This window comes from Schistosoma haematobium, chromosome ZW (assembly GCF_000699445.3).
Source record: "Schistosoma haematobium chromosome ZW, whole genome shotgun sequence".
Classification (NCBI taxonomy): domain Eukaryota; kingdom Metazoa; phylum Platyhelminthes; class Trematoda; order Strigeidida; family Schistosomatidae; genus Schistosoma; species Schistosoma haematobium.
Genome location: NC_067195.1, coordinates 2,314,033 through 2,341,029, shown reverse-complemented (window position 1 = coordinate 2,341,029; position 26,997 = coordinate 2,314,033). Strand labels below are relative to the sequence as shown.

General features: G+C 38.0%; 1 protein-coding gene across 2 annotated transcripts; it reads right to left on the bottom strand.

Moving 5' to 3' along the window:
* Positions 1-3,027: 3,027 nt before the first annotated feature.
* On the bottom strand, positions 3,028-13,864 carry MS3_00002582 (uncharacterized protein). 2 transcript variants are annotated; one of them, XM_051210178.1, is made up of 6 exons: positions 12,996-13,864; positions 10,385-10,875; positions 9,893-10,274; positions 7,055-7,351; positions 5,764-5,894; positions 3,028-4,852 (listed from the first exon to the last, which is right to left on the bottom strand). In XM_051210178.1, exons 2-6 carry the CDS (start codon positions 10,838-10,840, stop codon positions 4,703-4,705), a joined length of 1,416 nt encoding a protein of 471 aa, XP_051070142.1. In that variant the 5' UTR covers positions 10,841-10,875; positions 12,996-13,864; the 3' UTR covers positions 3,028-4,702. The 2 variants fall into 2 exon arrangements, with proteins under 2 accessions (XP_051070142.1, XP_051070141.1); XM_051210177.1 differs by lacking the exon at positions 3,028-4,852 and having other exon boundaries at positions 5,470-5,894; positions 7,055-13,864.
* Positions 13,865-26,997: the final 13,133 nt, after the last annotated feature.

The window sequence follows — 26,997 nt, the reverse complement described above, 5'->3', positions numbered from 1 at the left end:
GCTGGTTAGTTGAATGTCACTGTTTGCTCGTCCCTGTCATACAGTCCCATTCATAATGATATTATGAAAGGCCAAAGGTATAATGACACATATTCTACGCTATAAAACCCAGGTGACCTTATCGTTTCATAACCTGAATCTTGAAGACTAACATTGTATAACCTGTAGGATAACAAATGTTGCATAGATACAAACAATACTGTTCAAATGAATCATCGATCGATTGTTTCCGAAATCAGAATTCACTTCACATAAAGTTCTTATCTCATTCTAAGCAATGAAATCAGATTGTCATTAAAATTTCGGTTCATAGTTTCATTCATTCCATATGCTTCAACTAAACTTGTTGAATACATTTTTTTTATTATTTCAAGGTCAAAATACCGGCCTATCAGAATAGTTTTCAATGTTCAATACTATAAATTAAGAATCGAGACCGTGACTAAAAATCTCTTTCTCAGAAGGTATGACATATGGATCGATATGTCCAAGGTCATCACTCGTCTTTAAACTAGTGCAAGATAGTCATATTGCCTGAATTAATTAATAGTTTAGTATACCGTAATATGGCGGTGGTCGAACAGTCGTCATTTTGAGGATCTATATTTCACTATTTATGTGAGTTACTATTGGTAAACAGAATTCCAAAACATAAAGAATACCGGCTACGTCAAAATTTAAGCCAACAAGTAATTGAAACAACAACAAGCGGTTCGTTAATTTGCAACGTTATACGGATTCAGTTGTTGGTTTGCTAAACTATTGAAATTCTTGGAACTTAACATGATATCACTTCATCTGAGACAGGATTTAGTGTTAAGCTCTTTTAGAAATCTAACAATTCAATTTGGCAACAGTGAAACAATGGAGACATATATGGTTGTTTAGTGTAGGGCCAGCGAAACGTCACTAAACCCTAGCCAAATCATCCAGCAGTTGGGTCATAGAATATCGAGCAAATCATCGATCCTCGTCAAGGTCAGGGGCAACCAACGCGCATCAGTTAATCGTATGCCATGGACTGGCCCATGCGGCAGTGGTCTTACTTTCGCTTGTATCTACTTTAACTAATATATTTCTGTAATAACGTCCTCTGTGTTGTACAGTCTTCTGAGCATTTATGGTACCTTGATACGTCAATGGGGTAGTCCACGCAAGGTGCTGACCACGAGGTGTGACTTCGACGTTAGCTAGTTTGTCACACCATTCACGTCTAATTCGAGTAGGCCTCCAATCATTTGGACATAGATCATTTACTCTGGTGATCTACACTAAATTTTTACTAGTCGGAACTTGGTTTGAATTACAGACAACAATGTTCTGGTATATTCCTCTTAAATATTCACATTATAATTACATTAAACCTCAGTTCTTTGGCTATCAACACCAAACATTTTTAGTCATTCGAATAGACACGAAATTCAATGTAAATTTCGGGATGTTCAACAGCAATAGAGAGCTAAACTAAATTTCAGGCAATGACTGATGTACGTCTGTCCTCAGATTATTTTTCCACATACTGAAATTCATCACTACATCAAGTGTATTAGTTACGTGCTAGATGTATGACGTCAAGTATGACACATATATACACTAACCTTTTATCCTAGAATATCTCTTAAACCAGATAGTGATGTTCCAATCATAACAAAAGGATAACTCGTAGTGTGATAGGGGTTGGTATTTGCGTTAGCACATCGGAAAACGTGGTTTTCGATTAGGTGCAAGAGCACTCAAACAACTGAAGGGAGGGAAAAGAATATTTTCAACTGTTGCCTATGAAAACAAGTAGTCTAAACTTACTTAAAATTCAAAAAATACATTCAAAAATACACAAAACAAAGTTACTACGCGTGTTATTCAATTGAGCGAAATCAGTCGTTGTAGATCTTATTTGTAATTCATGTTCATCAGCCTGTGATTGGTTTACATGTTTGCTCAAGGTCAAACGCCGATGTATGGGACCAATCAACATCCATTCTACTTTTAATACTATTTGTTACTGTATCAGTTTGCGAAAAAATATATCACAGCAATGGCGTCCAGATTAACGTACCTATAGCGTGCAGTTATTGGGTTCACACATGAGATTAGTTACTATTATGGGGTCGTTAAATTTTGTGTTCACTCAGAGTATCTGTATACAGATCGCTACTTTGTGTCCAGAATATAAAACGGGTAACCTGGAAGCGCTGTGTCCTGCGTTTTGACTTAATTAGTGCGTGGGATCTAGTATTAAATAATCAACAAATTGTTATGATTTCATGGGAAGATAAGCTTCCGTTACGAATATGATGGTGTAGATCACCAACGTAGATGATCCATGTTGAAATGATTGGAGGCCTACTCGAATTTGACGTGAATGGTGTGACAAACTAGCTAACGTCGAAGTCACACCTCGTGGTCAGCACCTTGCGTGGACTACCCCATTGACGTATCAAGGTACCATAAATGTTCAGAAGACTGTACAACACAGAGGACGTTATTACAGAAATATATTAGTTAAAGTAGATACAAGCGAAAGTAAGACCACTGCCGCATGGGCCAGTCCATGGCATACGATTAACTGATGCGCGTTGGTTGCCCCTGACCTTGACGAGGATCGATGATTTGCTCGATATTCTATGACCCAACTGCTGGATGATTTGGCTAGGGTTTAGTGACGTTTCGCTGGCCCTACAATGGTTATGTGGCTGGTAGTGCGGTTAGTGGTGCAAACAGTTTCACGTAGAATATGCTAGGTACTTAAAACCTAAAAACGTACAGTGCTTTCCTGGTCTCAGTGACGAGAGAGGTCTAACTAAAGCTGTCTAGTCTCCGTAGTATATATTCTTCCCAAACAAATCAGTACTACCTCAAATTACCGAGGAACCTAGTAATCCTAACACATTCGCTCAATGAGGTTTCATCAAAATGCGAAACTGGTAGGAATTAGGAGTAGTAACAAACTATAAACATAATGAAATCAGCAACAAGCCAGAGAATAAGTCGTTTAAAACTATCTTCAGGTTGTTGACTAAGATAAATTGTAGCTTGTGAGGAAACTTTTATAATATAATTTAGAGTGATGGTACGCACTACTTAGTAGTATTTACTCGTTTTAAACTACATGACATGATGTAAGGTGCGCACCACAAATTTATTTGATAAATACCGTCTATGAAACGATGACTGATAATATGCTCCTTCATGATTATCCATGGTCTGAAATAGGGTAGAATTTCGATGTCGAAACTTCTTGGACTTTATTACAAACTGAGAACAATCGGGCGGATATTAGGAATTCTGGTGACAACTTATTAGTGAAGACGTTTGCAGGTAACAGACATTGTCCGAACAGCCTATCAAGCAACCATCTCCATATTTTACCACAAAAACACCACATGGGCTCTCCCTACCTACATAGCTCACTGTTGAAATGGTTGTCTTAAGAATTGTTTTCCTTTTTACCGTATGCAGATTTGAGAACTTAAAAACTGACGACACTCAGCTCTTGGTAGTGTTAAGGAATCTTGCTCAAAGTTCTGGGATTAGTATGTATAGCCATAAAAGTCGCTTCGCAGCAAATGACGTGAAATGTTAGGTCAGAAATGTAACAAGATATCCCCTCACACAATCACACATATATATCACTTCAATTTGGTACTTCCCTGTTTTAACTAAACTATTGAAACTCTATCTTGCTAGGTGCGAAGTTTAACTTGCCAGTGGCTGAACACTTGGTGGTAGTAAATTATTAGGGGGCTTAGTTACTAAGAAACTTACAACTACGCAGCCGACAACGTAACATAACTATCTTGGTTTTATTATGAACCAGTTAACTAACCTTACATCACTACTCAGTGAGGATACAGCATCACAGAAGTTTCATTTGACAAACTGAAGGTTGAGTACATTAGATTCGCATAGAACTTCTTAAGAGCTATCACAGAAGCCTTAGTGCTTAGTCGAAGGTTCACCATTTTGTTGAATATCATCCACGGATGATGGGGAAATCTTGTGACACACAAAATAGTTGTAGCAACTTACAATGCCCTCAGCCCGTGAATAACCACGCAACAACACTGGGAATCAATACTCTAACTGCATTTAAGAATATTATCTATGAGTCGGAAAATAGCGATCCAATTTCAGTGAATGTGAATTGGCTGTTCGAATATGTATGATATTGTGTACATCGTAGTGCGGAGTGTTCAGTTTTAAGGAGAATGTAAATAACACGAAAACAGTCGAGGAAGTCATATCCCCCAAGGATTCAAAGTAAACTCAGATAAGTGTGTGCATAATAACGCTAAGAATCCACCATTGAAACTTGCAACAAAGAAACATCAAACTCAGTTGTACATCGAAACATTGAACCGCGAGATAATATTTTCGAGGTTCATTTCCAATGTCTAAAAACAAAAAACATTACTCTTTTACTGTGATACATATTTAGCCTAGATCACAAAATATTAAAGTATATAACTGAGGGAAAATCAATTTAGGGCTAAAGTCCCTGAATACAAAGAAAAAGAAAATTTACATACATAAATACATACACATACACACATCCCCTGACATAAATGAGAACTGTACAGATGTATTTTTACTGGGTAAATGCAATAGAAAAAGTACACATATCTTCATTTATAAAGGAATATTTCAAGGAGAAGGGACATTAATCAAATCCCCAGATTTATTGACAATTTTTTGATGCTTTTCAACTGACATAAGCATTTACAACATTTGACCATGAACTATATCGACGTAATCGATCAACTGACCTAACAACAAAATAATACATATTATTCGCTTGAACATGAGTTAATGTACACGCCATAGGCAAAGGTAAAGCGGCTACTTCACCAACCTGGAGATATGCAAAAAAAAGAGAAGAAATACAAATAAAAGCAAAGTATATGATACATTCATGGAATCATCACAATGAATAACTAATGACCTCAAGTAATTAAGTACAATGTTTCATTTTAAAGACAACAATAACAACTAAAGATTCGATCTTATTGAACATTGTTTAAATTACGGGGTAATTGAAATGGTTCATTTCTTGTTGTTGTCTTAGAATGATAGTGAAAGTTTTACAACCAAATCAACTAGTTAAAAGAATATAACAATGACGAAATTCTCATTCTGAATTACATATATTGGTCGTCACTATTTGAATATACTAAGATAGATTCCCACTATATTTTCTACATTTGTCTACCTGAAGTAATTTAACCTCTTTGATATCGGAATAAATACAACACTGTCTAATGATTCTCAAGAGTATTCTTAAGTCAATAATTAATAATTGAACTTGACGGAAACCATCATCATCATCAGAATTCACATATAATGTAGTTCAAAAGTTATTGTCTTCATTTCTAATGTTGAACACCTCTGTGGATTTGTCTATAGTCAGTCAATCAATTAGCTATAATGAAGGATCAGGCACATAGATACATTGATCCAACTTTTGTCTATGGTTATAAATGATTATTTATTTACAATATTATAATAAAACAAATGGAATATAAACTAGGCAAATAACTGATCAAGAAAACTGTATATATAAAACAGTACGGAAGTTTACAGTGAATATATGATGAATGAATTCAAAGAAAGAGTATACATGAAAATTAGTTAGTTATAAAGATGAGAACAGTACAAGATTGTGTAAAATATACAACTAGGAAAGGTAACAATACATGTGTATATACTTTGATCTCTTCATTTTATCATTATTATTATTATGATTATGATTACTACTATACACACCTTTTTCCATGGTAATGATGTTTGAACAGTGACTAAATTGACTTCAGATGAAGCATAACTATAAATTTCATAAGAAATAGCTGGTTCAAATGATCCAATCGGATATGTAATAGACCATTGTAAACAAACTCCTAGAAAAGAGAAAGAAGAGCAAAATAAAGCAAGATTTATGTTATGTCTAATTATATTTTTATTATCATTGCTACTACAAGTATTTCAACATATTTACTATGCCCCCAAATGCCCTGGTATGGCCGAGAGTGAGGAGAGTCCGCTCTCCTTCTTGAAATGCTCTCATATGGTCACATGCATACAACCACTGCCAGGAAAGTCCTACTCACTGCCTTCTCGCGGCGGGAGTGTTGTTTACGAAATTGAGAGGACGAAAAGCGTATGTCCGGCGCTTTAACCGGGTTGATGGACAAGGGGAGTTCACCTAGGGGAGTTGGAAAACCCTGATTCCAAACCAACGGTGCACATGGGCTCCAGTATCCTGCGGGAACAAATGGCGTATGAACCAGTCGTTGGTCACCGGCTACCATGGGACTGCATCTCCTCACGATGCTCCACAGCCTTGTGAGTTAGACCTTCAGGTCGAAGGCTTGGGGTTTGGCCCCCTAAGAAAACCACCCGCTTCGGTTTGGGCACCCGGGCAGTATCACAGCCCTCACACATATCAAATGAGATCTGTGTGGCGCATATGTATTTGGTGCCTCCTTGTACCATTATCTATGTGTTAAAATAAAATAAATAAAAAATAACATATTTACTATTCATCTCATCAGTCATGTCACCACAAACACTAGCACTCAACACAACTGTTATATACAAAACTTTTGATTGCTTCTAACAGTTCATCAAAAAGAGTGAGTGTAGACACAAGGTTCCTACCAATGTAGGCAAAAAATACCGTGCATTTAAAAAAGTGTAGAATGCATGCTTTACTCACAGACACATAAATTAGCAACTAACTGCGATTTGGATAGATTGTATGTCATTACATAATAAGACAGATACCATCCGCATACTCAAGTTTGGAAAGTTATTCTTTACATAACAGATCTGCACCATCATTACCTAATTCTATCAGAACTGTTTCTATAACTTATTTCATTAGCTTTATGTAAGGAATAACAATATTGAGACAAGTAGAAAACAATCATGTTGATATGGAAATCAATATGCTTTATATTCATTGTAATTTTTAAAGTAAAAGTTAAAGAAAATAAACTAATTACAGGGAAGAAAATCACTGAATAATGTGTGCTCATCATAGTATAGATTAACTAACCTTCAGCCGCTTCTGCAATAGTTAGCTGAGGAACAGGTTGCAATGGAAGATGGTTGATATTAGTTACTGGTTGTGTTGGAACTGGAGGTAGCAAAGCAACAGGAAGTAGTTGAACATCGGGAATAACAGAGTATGGTAGAGAATTGGTTATTTGATTAGTAGTTATATTCTGAGCTTGAGATAAAGATGCCAAGTCCAAATATGATTGCTTTGAATTCCCATTATCCAGACTATTACCAGTGTCAAATGTGAATGAAGTTGGAACATTAATTGTGGAAATAATCCCGTTCTGTAAATCTTAATATGAGTAGACAAAAAAGTGTTAAGGTAGAATCAAGAAAGTACTCCTAAAAGTATTTATAAAAACCCGAAGTAGATGATTAAATAATGAGGCTAACCCTGAGAATCTCATTGGCCTCTGATCACTCGAATTTTATTAATCTTCATCGCTTGTAGAACAGGCAAGTTGTCCGTTTGTCAACTAAGAGAAGAAGTATCTTGAGTAGCAGTCCGCTCTATATTACAATATTGACGAGAAAAACGGGTTATGAAGACAGATGTGTGTGGGATTCAAGTATATTATTGTAGTACGTTTGAAACCCTACATTATCGACTTGTTCCGATTATTAGATTGTCTTGATCTCATCACCGTATTATTTCTGATTGTTGTTAATCGTTTTCATTTCTAAATATAAGTGGATTCTATGTGCCTACTGAGTCACCGGTTCAGTTTTTCCCTCTTCCGAATGATTTTATTTATTTATTTATTTAAACATATAAACATTGGTACAAGGCACCGAATAGATATACGCCACACAAACCATTCGACTTGTGTGAGGGCTGGGATACTGCCCGGGCGCCCAAAACGAAGCAGATGGTTTTACTAGGGGGTACAACCCGAGCCTTTGGCCTAAAGGTCTAATCCACAAGACAGTGGAGCAACGTAAGGAGATGTAGTCCCATAGAAGCCGGTGATGAACAATAGGTTCGCACACCATTTGACCCCTTAGGATCCTGGAGCCCATATGCACCATTGGTTTGGAATCAGGTTTTCCCAACTCCCACCAACCCGGTTAAAGCGCCGGGCATTCACTTTTCGCCCTCTCAATTTCGTAAACAACACCCCCGCCGCGAGAAGGCAGTGAGTAGGACTTCCCTGGCAGTGGTTGTATGCACGTGGCCATGTGAGAGCATTTGGAGAGAGAGAACTGACTCTTTCCCAATTTCGACCATACCAGGGCATTTGGGGGCCTTCCGGATAATCGCACTTACTGCTCCTAACACCTACCCACTACATGAGGTACCTTCTGGCTAGACGCAAACCTACCAAAGGTCGGACGTTACATTGTCATTGGCGTTTTTAAAGCATTGTTTGCAGATGGTGAACCGAGTGACGCTAAGCATAGATGTAGGGTACTAGGTGAAAAGAGTAAGTCGACTAACCGGCAATAAAGCTTCAATTGAAATGGTTAGGATATATGTTACTTGTGCCTGACTAACGTCTACTCTGATGTACAAAGCTGATTTAGGAGAAGGTTAGAAAAAAATATACGAGTGGTTAGACCAAGAAAAGGGCAACAGTTCATGAAGTTGTCGAGCAGTGGTCTGAGTAGTACTCTTAGATGCATACTACATAATGGAGAGCGATGCCATGCACGTAACTAATAGTTACAGATGCTAGGTAAAAAGAGGAGAAATAGATTGTGACTTGGGAGTTGCATTCATTTTTTTATCTACCGTTAAAACTTGAGTGATACTATAATCGAAAGTTAGCAATGGTTTTGGTTCCGAGTGAGACAACATCATCGACATTAATTCATTTTCAGGTTCCCCAACAAAAAATATCCTTTCAATACATTGATTGCTATGATTTACTTATTGATTCAATAAACATAAACAATGGTATAACTGGGTAAAGTACCAAAATAAGTATACACCATGGAAATAAGGAAATGAGATTGTGAATGGATAGAAAAAATATGGGGAGTATAATCAAAAATAAATAAAAGAATGAAAACAAACGAACAAAAATAGTAAATAGTGAGAGTCCCTTTAGTTATTACATGAACATAAAGGAAAATTACACCAGGCCCTCCACGAGCTTCTATTTTGAGCCATGTCTGATATGTCAAGCCAGTGAGTTGTATCTGACAGGAAGCCTTAATGGACCAGCAGACACTAGTCTTACACAGTTTTACTTCGTACAACAGCATTATGCTATAAAATGACCACCTCTTCACCTAGTCGCAGCATTGATAATCGGATAATCAATGCACGATATGGACGTCGCTGGGATGACAGTCGTCTGATCCACCGAAGTCAATGTTTTAAGATGATGATACTAATTGAATTGTTGTCACTGTGGCCAAACACACATTGATGAACCTCAGCATTACTAACATGGCGCTGCCACCGGATGTCAGCAATCTTTCGAAGACAATGATGATCGAACAGAAAGTTGTCGCACACTTCCAACTTGGGGAGGTAAGGTTTCGCAATCCCAGAGCAGAATTGTTTTGACCAATGAAGTGTATACTCTACCTTTTACAGTCGGAATAATATTACGACGGAGCCAAAGATGGTCCAGATTACCATGAGCCTATCTGGCTTTAATTATAATTAGACGGATCTTATCAGTCACTCCACCGTCAGCACTTATACAACAACTCGGGCAAATAAACTTCGACTACATTGGAATTTTCCTCAGTTCGACGATAGATTTGAAAAGAACAGATATAAGTATCATCCATTGGAAAAATATCATATAAGCTTTATGGTTAAAGATGAAATTGAGAGTAAAATAATGAAGAATGAATAAAAGCATACGCTTGTGCATACTTGAAAGAGGTGTGGCACTGTGTTTATTTATTTTTTTCGTATTTGTTGAGCCAGAAACCAAATGTTCTTCCCAAGCATTTTCTATATTAGTGTCTGATGTCAGGTCAATAGTATCATTGACCTGGATAGCTAAAACTGTACCTGATGCAGTTTGAGGAGGAACACACTGAAGTTCGAAAGTTTTTGGTAGAACAGATAATAATCTAGATGAAACAGAATTCGATGAAGTTAGATTCGGCTGTCGATTCGAAGGATTCACTGTTTGTATAGATCGATCTGGCGCGGATACCGAAGGAGAATGAGATAGTACAGGTAAACGAGGAGCTTGAGAAGAAAGAGTTCTCGATTGACCAATACCACTTGTTGGAGCAGGCAAAGGAATCTACCGGAAGAATCACGAGAAACACAAAAAATCAGACGGTCAATAACTTCATAGCACTGTCTGTCAGTATGTTTCAACAATAACATAAAGTAATTGAGAATATCACTCACTCGCTCATTAATCAATTTCGTCAAGTCTTTTGACGAAGACTCAATGAAATCCATTCGACCTGTTAATTGAGTTATTTCTTCCTTTAAACTAGTTACTGTTTTTTCAGTTGTCTCAATAAAAGATATATATTTGGACAATTTCTCTTTTAGAGCAAGTTTTAATTTTGAATCGAAACAGAGTCGAACTTTTTTAAGTTCTTCTTGAATTTCTGGTAAGCTTTTTAAGTTGCATATATTGTAACCATCCTTGAAACCATTATTCAATTTACAAACAGTATCTTGTTGCTCAAATAACCTAGGTTTTTTAACTGACGGACCTTGAGTACATGGATCACAGTCATTATGATTTTCAACAATTACATCATTCAACAAAGTGCAATTTGAATTAGAAATAGGTGTATTCTGTGTAATGTTAAAAAAATCTGTTACATCTGCGTTACAGGACAGATCTGACATGACAAACAATCCACTTAAGCATAAGTAAATGAGACCTACAATAAGATGAAAAAAAAAACAAAGGAGTGAAGATCCAGAAAGAAAGCATAAATATCAGGACATACCTTATTTTTTACCCGACGATTATTGTAATTGTATTTATTGAATCTAATTTGACAGTTTCTAGATTTGTGGATTAAAAAACTGTTTGACTTGATTAAGAAGCAAAATATTCTTTTTGTCTTGTACATGTACTACCAATTATATACAATAACTCAGTCCTAAGCCCAGTAGAACCTAGCACATATGGGCATGGGTTCACGTTGCTGTACCCTACTAACACAGCAAGATGAAACCATCGACACAAATGGTAGAATAGTAGATGAAATAACAGTGTCAATTGTCGTAGAAAAGATTGGGTGTACACAATATGACATTCAAGAAGAATAAGGACACCTACAAACGGTTATCTCCTTCACATTAACTCATATTCATAAATATTTCGATTAACTAATATTATTCATAATTGTTTACATAATTAGTTGTAGTGTAGGATCAGCAAACTGGTAAAAAGAAATTTCTGGAACGTGTCACAGAGCCATATCTGATATAAAACTGATTTGCGACTGGAACTTCCAGTGGTAACTAACTTGTAAACTAGAGGCTCACAGGATCGACCAGGTTGCATTTTTTGGTACTAAGGTTACTGATACTATTTGGTTGCCCAAACCGAAGTAGATATAGCGTGGTTCGAATGTGAAACCAAATGGTTGAGCCGATTGCTTTAACTGCTAAATCATCACTGCGATAAATCCCCACGATTGTATACTCTATAAACATAAAGTTTTATTTATAATATTACATCCAGACAACCATCCTATGATTCCAGGGGGGAGGAAGTCAATATTTCGGAACATTTCTAAACGGTAGACAAAGGTGGTGGTACGATTTCCGGACATCTGTTGCAAAGAAAGATCGCAGACGTTAGTCACACTTACCTTAAATTACCTTGAGAAAGATTGTGGTCGTATATGAGCTTCCTATTTACATCGCAGTTTTCTATAGAAGCGGTTGTCTTGGACACCATCAGGGTGGCGACTGATACTAACATTCACCCTATCTAGCGGTAACCGGCCCGTCGGTGAGTGGTTAAGGCACCCATATCTCAAGAAAGACTTTGGAGATTTAAAAACCACTTCATCTAATTTGACTAAGTTAAACAGGAAGTATCACTACTGTTCAAGCAAAGTACCACCTAGTCAAGTGAAAGATCATCCATCGCGTAACACTTATACTTGGAAAGAGATATGATTTTCAAGTAACGAAATGTTTACTGTCAGCAACTAAAATTCAAGACACTTGTCTTTACTGTAATATGACCAATTATTTTATACAAAGATTAACACTGAACCTTGCCTTCTCAGTTTGAAACAACAGTCATAGCGTAAATCCTAACCACTGACAAATGACAGCGTATGTATGATTTTACGTGGTTTGTCTTTAGAATATTTTCTTGATATGCAAGGTCTGGTTGGAAACAGAATCGTTAAGACAACTGTATGAGTGTCCTTGTTCGTAAATCATTATTTTAAAACATGTAGTGAAATACTGAGGTAGTGAATCTTGGATAGAACAATCAGGACATGGATACTTTCTCACTTCGAAACTTTTGTGAGTCAAAACTCTTCAACGATCTTGATGTCATCCAAATTCAGTATGCAAGAGGTTTACACAACAGGAACAATTGGTACTTAGAACAACTGGTCTCGAAATTTCTCATTTCCTTACAAATACAGCCCGTTACACAGTAACAATGTTAACTGGGATTTTTATGCATGACCATAATCATATTTGGAGCCAAATACTTTACCTAGTAAATAGCGTCTGGATTTACTTCCCAAGATAATTATTTGAGTGCGTAATGTTGCGCATCTGGGGAAATGATGTGTCCGACCATCTGAATCATTGTTTGGTAGACGAAGACGATGAATGTGATTGGTCGAGATATAATACTTCTGTAAATCATGTGTCATACAGGGAAGCAATCTGGGCTACATAAATTGATGGATAATACACACCACATTTAGTTAAATATTTTTTGTACTAAGTCAATAAAGTAAGTTGGATGTTCTCTTGGGAGGAAGTAGCGTTCTGTGTGAAACTGAGCTAAGCATACCTTGGAGATGATCACCTTCAAGTGCTGATGGGATGATAACATTTAACGTACAGTCCCGGGGAGGTTAATATATATCGGAACCCAAACATTTAGGCTCAGAAACAAGCCATGTTATCATTTTGTTCAAACAATCCGCCCAACCACATGTTAAGGAAATTAACAGTCGTCCTGACCATAGCAGTGTGAAATGTAGCGGATTTATTGAGTATCGTGACACATAAACAAGGATTCAGGAAGTATAATATCCGACACAATTACGAACTAAAGTCTGGTATACTCAACTTTTAAAGACGATTACCACAAAGAATGTGCTGTCTATGATACAAAAGATATTCAGGTATATTTTATTAAGAAACTATGCAGTCATATTTGCACAGAATGTGTAACCGAACCATGTACAGTTGTGAAGTACATATCAAAACAAACAATAACATACCGGCAATACAATACACGCGTAACCCAGCAGCGGAGAAGAGGTGAGTGCTTAGTTCGATGCAACGGAAAAGAGCATAACCATAATGCGACAACCCACACTAATCAGCTCGTCTTGTTTATAGAACTTCAAAACAGTGGCAGTCTTGAGCGGTTAGCGAATAGTTAGTAAAACACATACAATAACTACAAATCACTTTGCAGGATCGATTTGTTTAAATGAACTATGTAGTAGTAGCAACCAAAGCGATCAAGGTGCCGTGGTGTGACAAGTGGGATACCAAGACACATATATGGTAGTCAAGGTTCCCAAGAAATATAAATTGACGACATATAAACCTCCTAATAATTATGTAAAACACTGTCAAGGTCGTCAGCAAGTCCTGTAACCTTGACGCCATACTGTGGTTACTTTGATCTACAAATGTCTAACAGTGATGTAGTGTTCTTGATAAATCTCGGTTATTTTCGAGTTAATGTACAGTGATCAAATATTATAACGGCTACGTACTTACGAAGTTGAGCACAGAGTTTGTAATTGCATAAGGCGGTACCACAAAGTCAAACAAAACGTATCCTATTGATATTCTATAATAATTAAATATCTTGTCCAGGAACAACATGGTATTCGCCGTAGGAAAGTTTATTTTGACATTCACCGTTCCCATAATTTTGTGTTTATTCGATCGGGTTATCAATTGAACCCTGTATGCGCTTCAAGAACGGGAAGTCTGATCCTAACGTTATTTGCATTTCTCAAAATCTTTCTGTGTTCTTACCCAACAAATGAACCATTTTGATCCAAGGAATCTGTCCTGAGCTTAACGTTTGCCATGTTACTTTTCTGTCTGAGATTTACCCTAGTCAATAGTTGACTATGTTTTTTGTCTCAGCCTTCAGTTTTCCACATCAAAGATAGTTTTGGTGTATCTAAACCTTCTGTAACACCCGTTTTTTATCCACTTTACTCGTTTTGAGTGTATTGCTTTTTGTTTTACGGTCGTAAACCTTTGGTAGGATCTGTTAAGCAACTCACACCACCAGAGTCATGAAGAACTCATGCAAGCGGCCTGAATGGAATTTCGCTGTCACCTATGGCATGCAGTGTGAAAAATGGAAAAGTTGGTTTCATGAAGCATACACAGATATTACAGTAACTGCTTGCTACAGACTCTGTATGTCGGATTGTAGGTGGATATGTGGCACATACAACATAAATGCTGAGGATTTGCTGAGCATCATTATTTTGACAACTTTGAGAAAAAGGTTGTCAGCAAATCTGAAAAAAGACAGTTCAGGGACGGATAAACAAACAAAGACGTGCAGTGAGGCAAAGAAGAGGATCTTCGATAACGTTAGCATCAATCGAACATTCATCGACATTAGTGAGGATATACAGATGCTCAGCACCACCATAACATCGAGTGTAAAGGACTCTCTCAGCAAAGCTGGGTTTCTTGGCACAGGCTCCCCAAATGCAACTGTGGCTCCCGAAAATTCTGTAGTGCACTGGACCACGTTAAGAGAGTTAAAAATTGTCGAGTGTCACCGCCCATATCTTGTAGTGAAATCAGCTGGTGATTTGACCACACAATCTACGCCTAAGTTTATCCAACCGGTCTGTAAAGAGCACAAGGATTCGAGACGCATTTCAACTCCCTAACAAGGAGAAAATCGACCTAAACGTACCAGGAAACCTGGGAAAATGGTTACAGTTCGCGTTGACTCACTCATAATCATGAATCGTAAAGATAGCTCTGACATTCCGCTTAGTCTGTAGGACAAAAATCACAAGATGCTCTGAAAATAGTTGAATTACGAATATTAATAAATATTACAAATATATTATTCGTTTAGTTGAACACGAAGCTCAAACTCCATAAAACAGAGCTACCGACGGTTACATGGCTCACTCGGGGTAATGACTGCAAGCACAAAAGTCACTTAGTGTAGCGTTCACCAACACTGCCAGCGTAGATGATGTTCTGACGGCTGTTCACCTGCTGCAATCAGATGAGGTTACAATAATACTACTAGCTGGCACACCATATTCTGAGTATAATCTCATCAAGAGCGTCTCTAAGGAATCTCACGAGACATTCTTTCGCGGAAGAAAACATAGATCATGAGTACGCAGACACCGATATTCAGTAGTGGAAATTCATTAGGCAGTCGTTGAGGCTCAAGAACATATTGACTAGACAAGTGGTGAGACTCACCAAGAAGGATGAGGATTCTAGACCCCGATTATTGAAGATAACCCTCGGATCTTCCCATATGGCGGCTGTCAAACTTGAACTATTTCATGCCAACAGACGTTGGTTGCCAGTTGGAATCCACGTCCATTTGGATAGACCACATTATGACATGATTGAGCACAAAGACAAGTTGGAGCTGACTATCTCACTTGTAGACTGTCAAGACCATGAAAAAAACGTAAAGAGTATAGAATCTACCAATTTGGAAGTCCCTATATATGTAGGTTGCTTTTCCATTCACGTAAGGTTTATACAGATTAACAGGACGGGGAAAGTATAAACTGCTCATGTATGAACACTACAAGTTTACCAAATAAAATGGATAAGCTGGGTGAACCCAGTCATGCTAATAATACTCATCTGATAAGAATATCTGAAACATGAATATCTTCTCAAACTACGAGCTAGGAGCTAACAATGCTCGGCATGTCTTTGTTCCGCAACGACAAAAAAACAGGGAGGGGGACGGAGTAGCTCTGTACCTGTGATCTTTTTAGTAGTACGTCCAGTGCACACCGAAGAGTTTGTCAATCTAGACGAATCTGTAGGGTCCTCAGTGAGATCGTCTAACACCTTGAGATGTCTAGTTGGAGTCATCTACAGAAAGTCCACTGTTGACACTAAGTTTGACAATCATATGGTGGAAGGATAATCTCACTCTACTCGCCTCGGATACATTCATATCTTGATTCTAGGGAAATTCAATCTTCTTAAAGTCAACTTCGCTAACCACACAAACATTGGGGGTGACAAACCTTCTGAAGCCCGGTCCGTCTATCTCATTAAAGACCAGGGATTATTCGAAAATGTCAAGTCGGCAACTCATCGGAGAAACAGTCAAACGCCGTCGCGCTTAGACTGAATTTTTACGAAAGAGGAATTCCTAATTGACAACTTCCCACTCTTGGTTCCTCTGAATGAAAGTAATCACACCTTCATAGCCTTCAATCTCAACAGCGAATCTGATTTAACAGATCTCCACCAACAATTTACGCTGGAATTTCAAACGGTTGGATGTGTCAGCTTTACAGGATGGACCTGAAAGTTCACTCTCAACTTAATGTGGATGCTCAATAAGATTTCCTACTGCACATTATCTTATATGCTGCATGACAGGACGTTCAAAAAACTGTCCCTAAAAACGAAAGGAAACCTACAGTCTTCGAGAAGCATACTCTTCATTTCTTAAACCACCAAAGACTCTACTTGGCTGAATACTGACGAACTAGTAACAACAGCGTACACAGACGATCCAAGCAAGCAAAGTATCAGTGAACAAAGACAGTAAGGGAAAACAGGCTTCAGTATCAAACAAAACTAACCGGAAAGTTTTTCTTCACCTCGGATAGTTTGTTCTATCATGCAGCCTCTCTTCGACGGTGCAAAACCGGAGTTTCTTTTCACCCTAACAGCGCGATTTGAGAAATGGTCACTCTTGTATAACTAACCTGCTGACCACAATGAGCTGGTGGACAAATATCCCTTATCACAAGGTGGAGGTTGGCGTCATATACATTGACTTCTCAAAAGCTTTTGATAGGGTCAACCATATATATCTTATCAATAAGCTCAAACGATTAGATATCAAATCATCCTCAATTGTTTGAATAACTTCATATATAAAAAGTCGATATTTAAGGGACAGGGTCAACTTCACTTTCTTTTGAGGCTACAGGTTGTTCTAGTGAAATCTCCCAAGGTTCGGTCCTCGAATCTTATGTTTTCTTGATTTATATAAACGATCTTCCACATCAGGTATCGTCAGATTCATTACTTTTTGCTGACGATGTGAAACTATAAAGAGAAGCATGCAACCAAGGGGATAAACCAGCACTTCATGAGGATCTGACTCGAATTCAAAGTTGGGCGAATGACAACGGACTTACCCTTGTCACTTCAAAGTGTAAGGTAGTTCATTTGAGACATGATGCAGACCACAAATACAACTTAGTTAATTCCCTTTCGAAAAGTATCTCAAGTCGAAAAAGTTCTATGGGTGTTGGTACTCTATAAGCTGAAATCCTAAGCTAACTGCGGCAAGAATGCTTTTCGAATAAACCTTGCACTGGAGATGTCGAAGCCCATTTTTTTACCATTTCGATAGATAAACTTTCCACATCATCTTCAACAGTTTTGTTCGTCCCCGTTTGTGCTACAGAAACGTTGTATTTCCTCCCTTACTTCAAGGGGATAAGGTTACATTGAACATATTCAACGGAGAGCCACGAAATCAGTTTATGGACTGAACTTGAAGTCTTATGAAGAGCGCCTTCAACCGCTGAATCTTTACCCATCCGAGTACAGGCGTCTTAGAGGTGACCTTCCAATGACTTATGGCATCCTGGACATCCACTTAAAAACCTAATTGAGCCCAGTCCCAACACAAACCTTAGGAATAGCACCCAGAAACTGGATACACAAAATGGCAGAACGGACTGTGGCACACGTTTTACGGCATCAGGGTATTATCATTATTCACAAACATTTTATGGGTACACAAGTTCTGTGAAGAAACCATTTTGGGTTTCTTCAAAATTGCAATACTCGAGTTTCAATAATGTCAGCATTATGTGTGCCATATTTGAAAGAGAGAAAAAATTTTAGATCTCGCTGCCGGCTGAGATTGTCGAAGCAGCTTCCCAGTAGTTTTTTAGGCGAAAACTTGATATATTCTTAAGGACCAAGAACAGTATCTCACTATTATTAAGCAGTTTTTTCCTCTTTTATGGTTTATATACCACGGCTCCTACCCTGAGGCATTGGTGACTCACTGCTATTAGATATGGAAACCTGTTGAACGAAAACTTCTTCAATTCAATCCATTACCAGTTGAAGCATTATGTGAAACTGAAATCAGAAGACATTAGTTTACCCCCGGATAGATGGTTCAAAGACCACTTCACAGTAGAATACAAGCCATCACTGTTTGTTGTGTCTTGTCAGGTTTTTACATATTGATAGCGGGACACATCAAGGTATTTCCCTGGGACTACCTCCCTTATAGTTGTTTACTAACAGTGTATTAGAAAAAACCGAAGTGGAGCATCAAACTCTTATCATCTCGAGAATTCTAGCATCAAAATTTCAACCAAAGGAACAGACCTAATCTTTAACCTAAAAAACAAGCTGGGTTACTGGTACTATTGACAAATAGTAAAACACAGTATTATGGAGATTTTTATCAAGATATATTGGTAGTGTTGCTCTTGAAGTCTATGAAGTGCATCAAACCTATCAATTCTCCCAGCTTCAAGTATTCAGTCGATTTGGAAAAGGAGCAACGAAAAAATAATTTGAGCTCATGTATAAACCTTACACAATCCGGCCGGAAGCACTAAACCTGTATTCTGTTCGTCATAAAAGTAAGAGGTGTTACATAATCGGAACTTACCAGCTTGTCCTCTCCTAACAGGCAATCATGGCTGTCTAATCTTAAAGTAGACCTGAGAAGGTATTTTTTAAGGAAAGAACGCGAAAGAGTGAGCACACAAAGTGGATGTGTTTATAACCTGTAATGAAAAAAGTTGACTGAAGGAAGAGAAGGTAATGACACATTTTACCAACTGCTCTTGCTGAAGACTTGATATTTATTTTGATTTCAATAGTGCTGAGTGAGTATTTGTTGGTAAGTGTGTTGACCTGGACAGTTTTGGAGGAAAAAGACAAAAACTATTCTTTATATTAGCCTCAAACCACCTCCTAAATTAAATCTCTATCTTGTGAAGCAAACTGTTTGCTATCTCCGCCCAGGAAAGTTTGAGCTTCGGCTTGAATAGAAAGCTGCAATAATTCAAAAAGTCCGTTGCTTTCAGCGAATCAATATTGTCCTCCTCTTCTTCAGTACTTTTATCTATGAATAAGCTTTTGGTACCAGATAGCGTTTCTGTTTCCCCTTTACTTGAATGACAGTTTACAAGCATATCGATCGCTTGTGCTTCAAGAACGGCCACCGAAGAATCCGAGCACATTTGTATCCACAGAAGAGTTTCTTAAAGCATGCACTAATGCGATCCCGATTCACTATTCACAGCCTATCATTATAGGTGGTAGGCAACAATATTTCTCAGTACACTCCTGAAATCAGTGAGTGTAACAGCTTCAGTAGTAGTGCCTTTGACGGGTACTGACTCTAACGAGATCGTGGAACAATCAAAAAATGTTAAGGGATATGAACATTCATTCGGTTCTTGCTCAACACTTACAAGTTCGAGCTGAGACTGACCAAAATCCTGACTTGCATTCGAAAAGGAGCCTAAAAATATTCGCCCCAAAACCCTGGATTTTTCTCAGTTTTCCTAGGTAAAAGCTGACTTTTTAATGTCTTTATTGATTTAACGACGCCAAAACATTCGAGCTTCGACGAATTTTATTTGAGGACGAATCAAACAACAGTATGCCATTTTGTGCTCCAGTAGGCTGGTGTTTCGGGGTCATTGATTGGGCCGTTTCTTTTTTTGAAGCCAAGCTGGTTTAACAACGACTTCAGCTAGAAATCTGTTTGAGCATCCTATTCACAAATGTCACTATATTTTTTCATCGTAAAGATGCTGCTACGCACGATCTAAACGGTGTGACTTCTAAGTAAAGAACTTTTATTAATTGGCTGTAGACGGGTATAATACGGATCACAAGTATTATTTCCATGATACGTATGCCACCTGCTGTGACTAAAACAAGGGAATGGTGAGGAAAAGCCAAGAGTACCTGTGTGCGAGTTATATCACTGGTGCAGAATGAAATGGAAATGTTCCGCAGCTAGTTAGGATAATAAGGATACAACCACTCTGCTAAGTATTTTTCGTAACAGTCAGCACAAACCATGAAAAAGAAAGCAATAACGAAATAAACTTGACACGAACAGGGTAGACCGAAATGGACGACTGAATGTCGTTAACTAAACAAACCAGTTGCACTTACACATCAACTTCACCTACAGTTGGACAGTGAGTTGTGTGGAGATACTGAAGACTCGTAATTTCCTAGGAATGAGGAATCTCCGTCCTTTCATAAGGCATCGAACGTTTTATATGTCATTGTGCATGGTTGGTTATTTCTTGTCGAAACTGTGGGCTGGGATACGCTTCTGAGGTTTTTAGCCAACCTGTTATTTCATGTCCAACATGCATACGTTATCAGCAAGGAAGGCAAGGTAATCACCAACATTGAAGAGCAACAAAACAGGTGGGTAGAACACTTCAAAGAACTCTTGAATCGACCAGCTCCACTAAACCCACCCAACATCGAAGCAGCACCCACGGACCTCCCAATCAATGTTGGCTCACCAACAATTGAAGAAATCAGCACGGCCATCAGACAAATCAAGAGTGGCAAAGCAGCAGGACCAGACAACATTCCAGCAGAGGCACTAAAAGTAGACGTAGTGGCAACTGCAAGGATACTCCACATTCTCTTCAATAAGATTTGGGATGAGGAACAAGTACCAACAGACTGGAAAGAAGGACTCCTGATCAAAATACCGAGGAAAGGCCATCTCAGCAACTGTGATAACTACAGGGGCATCATTCTTCTCCCAATACCGGGAAAAGTCTTCAACAGGGTATTGTTAAACAGGATGAAGGACTGCGTAGACGCCAAACTTCGTGACCAACAAGCAGGATCCCATAAGGATAGATCGTGTACAGACCAAATCGCAACTCTACGGATCATTGTGGAACAATCAATTGAATGGAATTCATCACTCTACATCAACTTCATTGACTACGAAAAGGCATTTGACAGCGTGAACAGAACAACACTATGGAAACTTCTTCGACACTACGGCGTGCCTCAGAAGATAGTCAATATCATACAGAACTCATATGATGGATTACACTGCAAAATCGTGAATGGAGGACAGTTGACAAAGTCGTTCGAAGTGAAGACCGGTATTAGGCAAGGTTGCTTACTCTCACCCCTTCTCTTTCTCCTGGTGATCGACTGGATCATGAAGATGTCAACGTCTGAAGGGAAGCGTGGGATAAAATGGACATCTAAGATACAGTTGGATAATCTAGACTCCACAGATGATCTGGCTCTTCTATCCCAAACACAACAACAAATGCAGGAGAAAACAACCAGTATAGCAGCAACCTCAGCAGCAGTAGGTCTCAATATACACAAAGGGAAAAGCAGAATTCTCCGATACAACACAGAATGCACCAATCCAATCACAATTGACGGAGAAGATTTGGAAGATGTAAAAACCTTTACATATTTGGGCAGCATCATTGATGAACAGGGTGGATCTGATGCAGATGTGAAGGCGCGGATCGGCAAAGCAAGAGCAACATATTTACAACTGAGGAACATCTGGATCTCAAAGCAACTGTCAACCAACACCAAGGTCAGGATTTTCAATACAAATGTCAAGACAGTTCTACTGTATGAGGCAGAAACCTGGAGAACTACAAAAGCCATCATCCAGAAGATACAGGTGTTTATTAACAGTTGTCTACGCAAAATACTTCGGATCAGTTGGCCGGACACTATTAGCAACAACCAACTATGGGAAAAAACAAACCAGATCCCAGTGGAGGAAGAAATCAGGAAGAAGCGCTGGAAGTGGATAGGACACACATTGAGGAAAGCACCAAACTGCGTCACAAGACAAGCCCTCACATGTAATCCTCAAGGCCAAAGGAAAAGAGGAAGACCAAAGAACACATTACGCCGGGAAATGGAAACAGACATGAGAAAAATGAACAAGAATTGGATGGAACTAGAAAAGAAGGCCCAGGACAGAGTGGGTTGGAGAATGCTGGTCGGTGGCCTATGCTCCATTGGGAGTAATAGGCATAAGTAAAAAGCAAAGTAAAATGCATACGTTATCAATCATCTTCGTACGTTTCTTCATTCATTTAGTAGGTAAGCGGTTCATGTACAAACGGTATTCACTAGTGGTTTATTTCAAGCTCCAAATTTCATTTTAGTTGCCTTTTTCACATGGCAAGTCAGGATGCGCGATAGTGGCATGATCATAGAAAACATTCAGAAAAATTCATATAATTACTATGAAATCCCAGTTGAAAATACGTTTCAGTCGATCAACTATACAGAAGTAAGGTATATTACACAAGAGAGAACATTCTATTAAAATGAATAATTTTAAAGACCGAAATCAGAAGGCACGTGAACTAGAAAGTTTTTGTGACTGACTTCAAGAAGTCTCGTTGTATCTGACTCGAACTCGATTGTATGATTATCGTTGTCGAAATACACGTGTCGCCAATCCTCGTATATAATCATCGACCTAAATCGCGTTAGTGAATAACAGAATTAAATAATTCAAACACGAAAGTGGATTTTTGAATACCTATATTTCATACAATCGTCGATTGGAAAGCGAAGCAAAACAAAATGACGCACAATCGAAAAGGAGGGTGAGTCAACTCGGTTTAACCAGGCATGAGTAGATATTTATAGTCAAACGAAAATAAGTTACAGACATGTGGTAAGATAGAAAATGCACACACATGAGCTTACACAAAAGTCAGGTCTGATAAGCGAATGAGTAGCAGGGTGAAAATGTGGCCTGAGAAAAATAAACAGACCGGTCCATCTAGAGGCTAGAATAACTTATGTGGGCTTGTCATGGTACCAGCCATTGCAAACATACGTAAACACTGAAGAATCAAATATCAACCCCAGAAGGTCCACAATTCTCCCAGTCTAACTATATGGAACTTATGATCGTTAAAACAGATAGTAAGAGCCAGACTTCATGTTCACGAACTTTAACTGCTTGTCAGGAGAGAATCGGAATTATCCTTATTACAAAGTACCTGTTGACTGAATAGATGTGGTTAAAACTTTTCAGTTATTGTGTATGTATATGTTTATATGTATCCTTATATTTCGGCAAGATTTAGTCGACAAGCGACTGTTTTCGGTTATTAGATGGAGGAGTGAGTAAAATTACTAAAGAGTTCGAGAACTCATGACATTCATGTTCGAATTTTAAAATCTCTGGTAGTTCTGTACAACATGCAACCGGAGCAGTCGAAATTGATGAGTTTAGAGGGATATTGTATTTAGTTCATCTATGTAGCACGATAGACGGTTAGAAAAGTTTCATCCAAGGCTTCTGCTTACAAGAGTCTAGGAGTTACAGGATTCGTGATTAGTGACCTAGGAACAATGAGTGGCTGTAAGGCGGACTCTGTCAAGGTCTCTTAGCCATATGGGACATCTATGTACTTAGTGACACCTCCCATGACGGATAATGAACGTAAGTGAATAAGTAGGCACGTTGTGTTTATGATGTAAATATACTCAGGATGTTATATCCGAGTCACATTTAGAAAATGGGGTTCAGTTAGTAATATCTTGTCAGAATTGTGTAGATGGTACACCAGGACGGGTTCAGAGGCGATTAACACAAATAGTGGACTTTATCTCTAACAAATCTTAAGAAAAAAACGAGAAATATTGGACTAAATAAAAATCAATAATCTACATCTGGGTTTTCATTGATCTCATCAAGTAGTGCATTACTGGAATTCCCTGTATGAACACATAGTATTAGAATCTTCTATTAGTATGCTCCAAGGAACACTGGATTCTCATAATAATAAAAACTATAAAGTCACTCAGTAATTGATATAATAGATAGTTCAAAAAAATTTTTTCTCTCAAGTATAGTACGGTAGTACGTCAACGCAATAATAAGACTAGTCACATTATATCAGGATCAGGATTTATGACCCAGAATAGAGAACCGGGTTAACACGAGGTAATACTCTATTCGATTCAGTTATAGGCAGCTACATTCAGTTAGTTCATGGTAGAAATCAATGAAAGGAAATGAAATCATAAATTTATTAGTCCGCATGTTGTTTGTTGTTTGAGTACTATAGACTTCCATTACTTTTAAATCTCGAGTCGTTTTCCTAAACGAGAGTCATATAGTAGTACCGTCGAACCCCGTACATTCAGAACTTTAATCTTTAACTTATACTTCTGGAGAGTGAAGACGGACTGCTGCCCTCGCAGCTATTATTTAGTGTTTGTAGCGTCCAAACCCCGTTAGTTTCGGGTTCTTTATGCCTCCTATGAGACGTCAGTTCCTAGCCCTTCCCCAAAGATAAAACCGAAGAACAATTGTACCGAGGTTATGACAATTCACAATCACTACAGAAATGATTAGAAAGTATATAGACGAGCTGCGTAAGTAGGCAAAACAGCGGTTGAATTGTTTAATGCAACTTCTACGCAAAATAAGAAAGATTGATCAAAAGGAGAGTTCGCTCTTCGGCAAGTTCATTTTCAAAGCTGTACGATCGCAAATATAAATATATATACTTACTGTTCAAGCTGATGACAATTACAATAATAGTGATTGTGAATTCCGTTTAACATGGTATCAGTAAGGTAGAACAAAAAGGTATTAAAGTTACATTTCTTTTATCAGAGAAACTGATAATAGTTTTGTTATTGATGCCCTGATTATTAGCCGTATAAATAGGGATGCCTCTGCATTAGACCATATACATGTAATCAAGATAATCATAGAAACAGAAATAAACCAGCTGCGGGAAGGCAGATGGTTTTGAATGAAGAAAAGTATGAATAAGAAAGAAAATAATGAAATATTAAGGCCATGACAGAAGAAGAGGTTGCACCAGTTTCTTTTTCACGCATAATTTGAGTGTTTCCAGATGCACAGTTAATACCAGGGTACTGTTAGGAAGATACAATATAGCTGCATTTGTCAGCATTCTACTTACCCTGTAGATTACTCTGAGTCAAGAGCCCGCTCCTATTAAGTAACCCGTGTTCACAAGGTTTATGATTATTGGGCTTTTTCCGCCTCCTTTTGGCCAGGCAGGATAATATTTTTGAATTCCTTTGGACAAAGTACACATCAAATAATTTACATGCCTGACTCGATATTAGCAGGTAAATTGGTGAATCCAAACAGAGTTGGGCAAATTAGATAATTTAATTTCAAAATTATTGAATAATGTTGATTGGCTGGAGATCACTATTCGCAAAGATGATGCGAAAAACGTTCTTTTTGGAGAACTGGAAATTCTCCACTTTAGGAAAATTGTGACTTCACCACTCCTGAAATCGATGTTCATGTAAAGTGTTTTCTGTTCTACAGAGGTTATTTGTGCTCCATGTGGTTTGGGTTTTTTATTTGTCCGGCCAAATCTAGAATACATTAATTAAATAAACTGCTGAAGAAGTCAAAAATAGTTATTTGTTGTCGAGGAGGTACATCCCTGTGGAGTGGTAGACGCGATTCTGCTGGCTGATGACTGAACCCCCATGCTGTAAGGCTGACAGACAAGTGTGTGAAAGCATTTTATATGCGGGCCGTGAATAACATAATAATCAAACTAGTAAGGAATATAAACCAATGTCCTATCAAATGAATAAATCGCTCCAAATAGTCTGAAAAAATAACACCATCGTCAGTCGGTTGCCCAGTTTAAGCAATCCAAGCAAATCTAAAGAAGAAACATGGCAGCCATCAAGAGAAGAAATCAATTAAAACAAAGTCAACATGATATGAAGATTACAATGCAAATAACATCAATAGTAACAATAACGTGGAATTAGAAACAAACGGAATACTGAAATGGTGATGATGATAAACTAGCTTTACAGCCAAGAGTAAGTAAATTGGTTATTGTTACTTAAAACACATACACGAATGAATTGTCACTAGTTAGCATATACAAAACGTTGAGAAAAGATATTAGAATGTGTTTTTCTATTTACCCTAACGAGGTTTGTAAATTCGTCGGTGAATAACTGAGAAATACACCCGATATGTCAATAGAATATTTTATTGAAGTTCACAAACGCACTAAAAATGGGGCATAGATCAGTTTTACCAAATGAATTTTATGGGAAACCGAACTGACATAAGTTACATGTGGGCTAAAATCCGTAACCTCTCAGCCAGTCTTGATCATAACTTAGAGAAATACATGCTACCAACGTGTTTCAACTCAAGTTGCTGGTTTAACTCATATGTTACGAACCGGTGTAATTCACGAAAATGGGTAAAAGAATCCGGTTTTGTGGCATGTAACAGGCGTTTCATGTGCGTATAATATCTATCGTAAAGCATTTAAGTACTGGGACATCTACGATGGTTGCTTCTTTGTACTTTAAACATAGTGAGAATAATTACCAAGGCTGGGAATGAATACTCAACAAACAGGAAAGGGGGAAATATATCTGATAACACGAGCCAATTAATAAAAATGTAGTGCTCTTCAGATGTCAAGTACAATGGAAACACTACACTAACGACTGCTTTCTTGGTGGGTAAAAATGTTTTGTTTAAATCTGTCAAG

Bases quoted from the DNA above. Each gene is read 5' to 3' on its own strand.
- MS3_00002582 (XM_051210178.1), bottom strand. From the start codon at position 10,840: ATGTCAGATCTGTCCTGTAACGCAGATGTAACAGATTTTTTTAACATT. The intron at 7,352-9,892 runs GTATGCACAAGC...ACTCATATTAAG, and splicing joins CAGTGCCACACCTCTTTCAA to ATTTACAGAACGGGATTATT. The intron at 4,853-5,763 runs GTGTGTATAGTA...GCATATCTCCAG, and splicing joins CATCATTACCATGGAAAAAG to GTTGGTGAAGTAGCCGCTTT.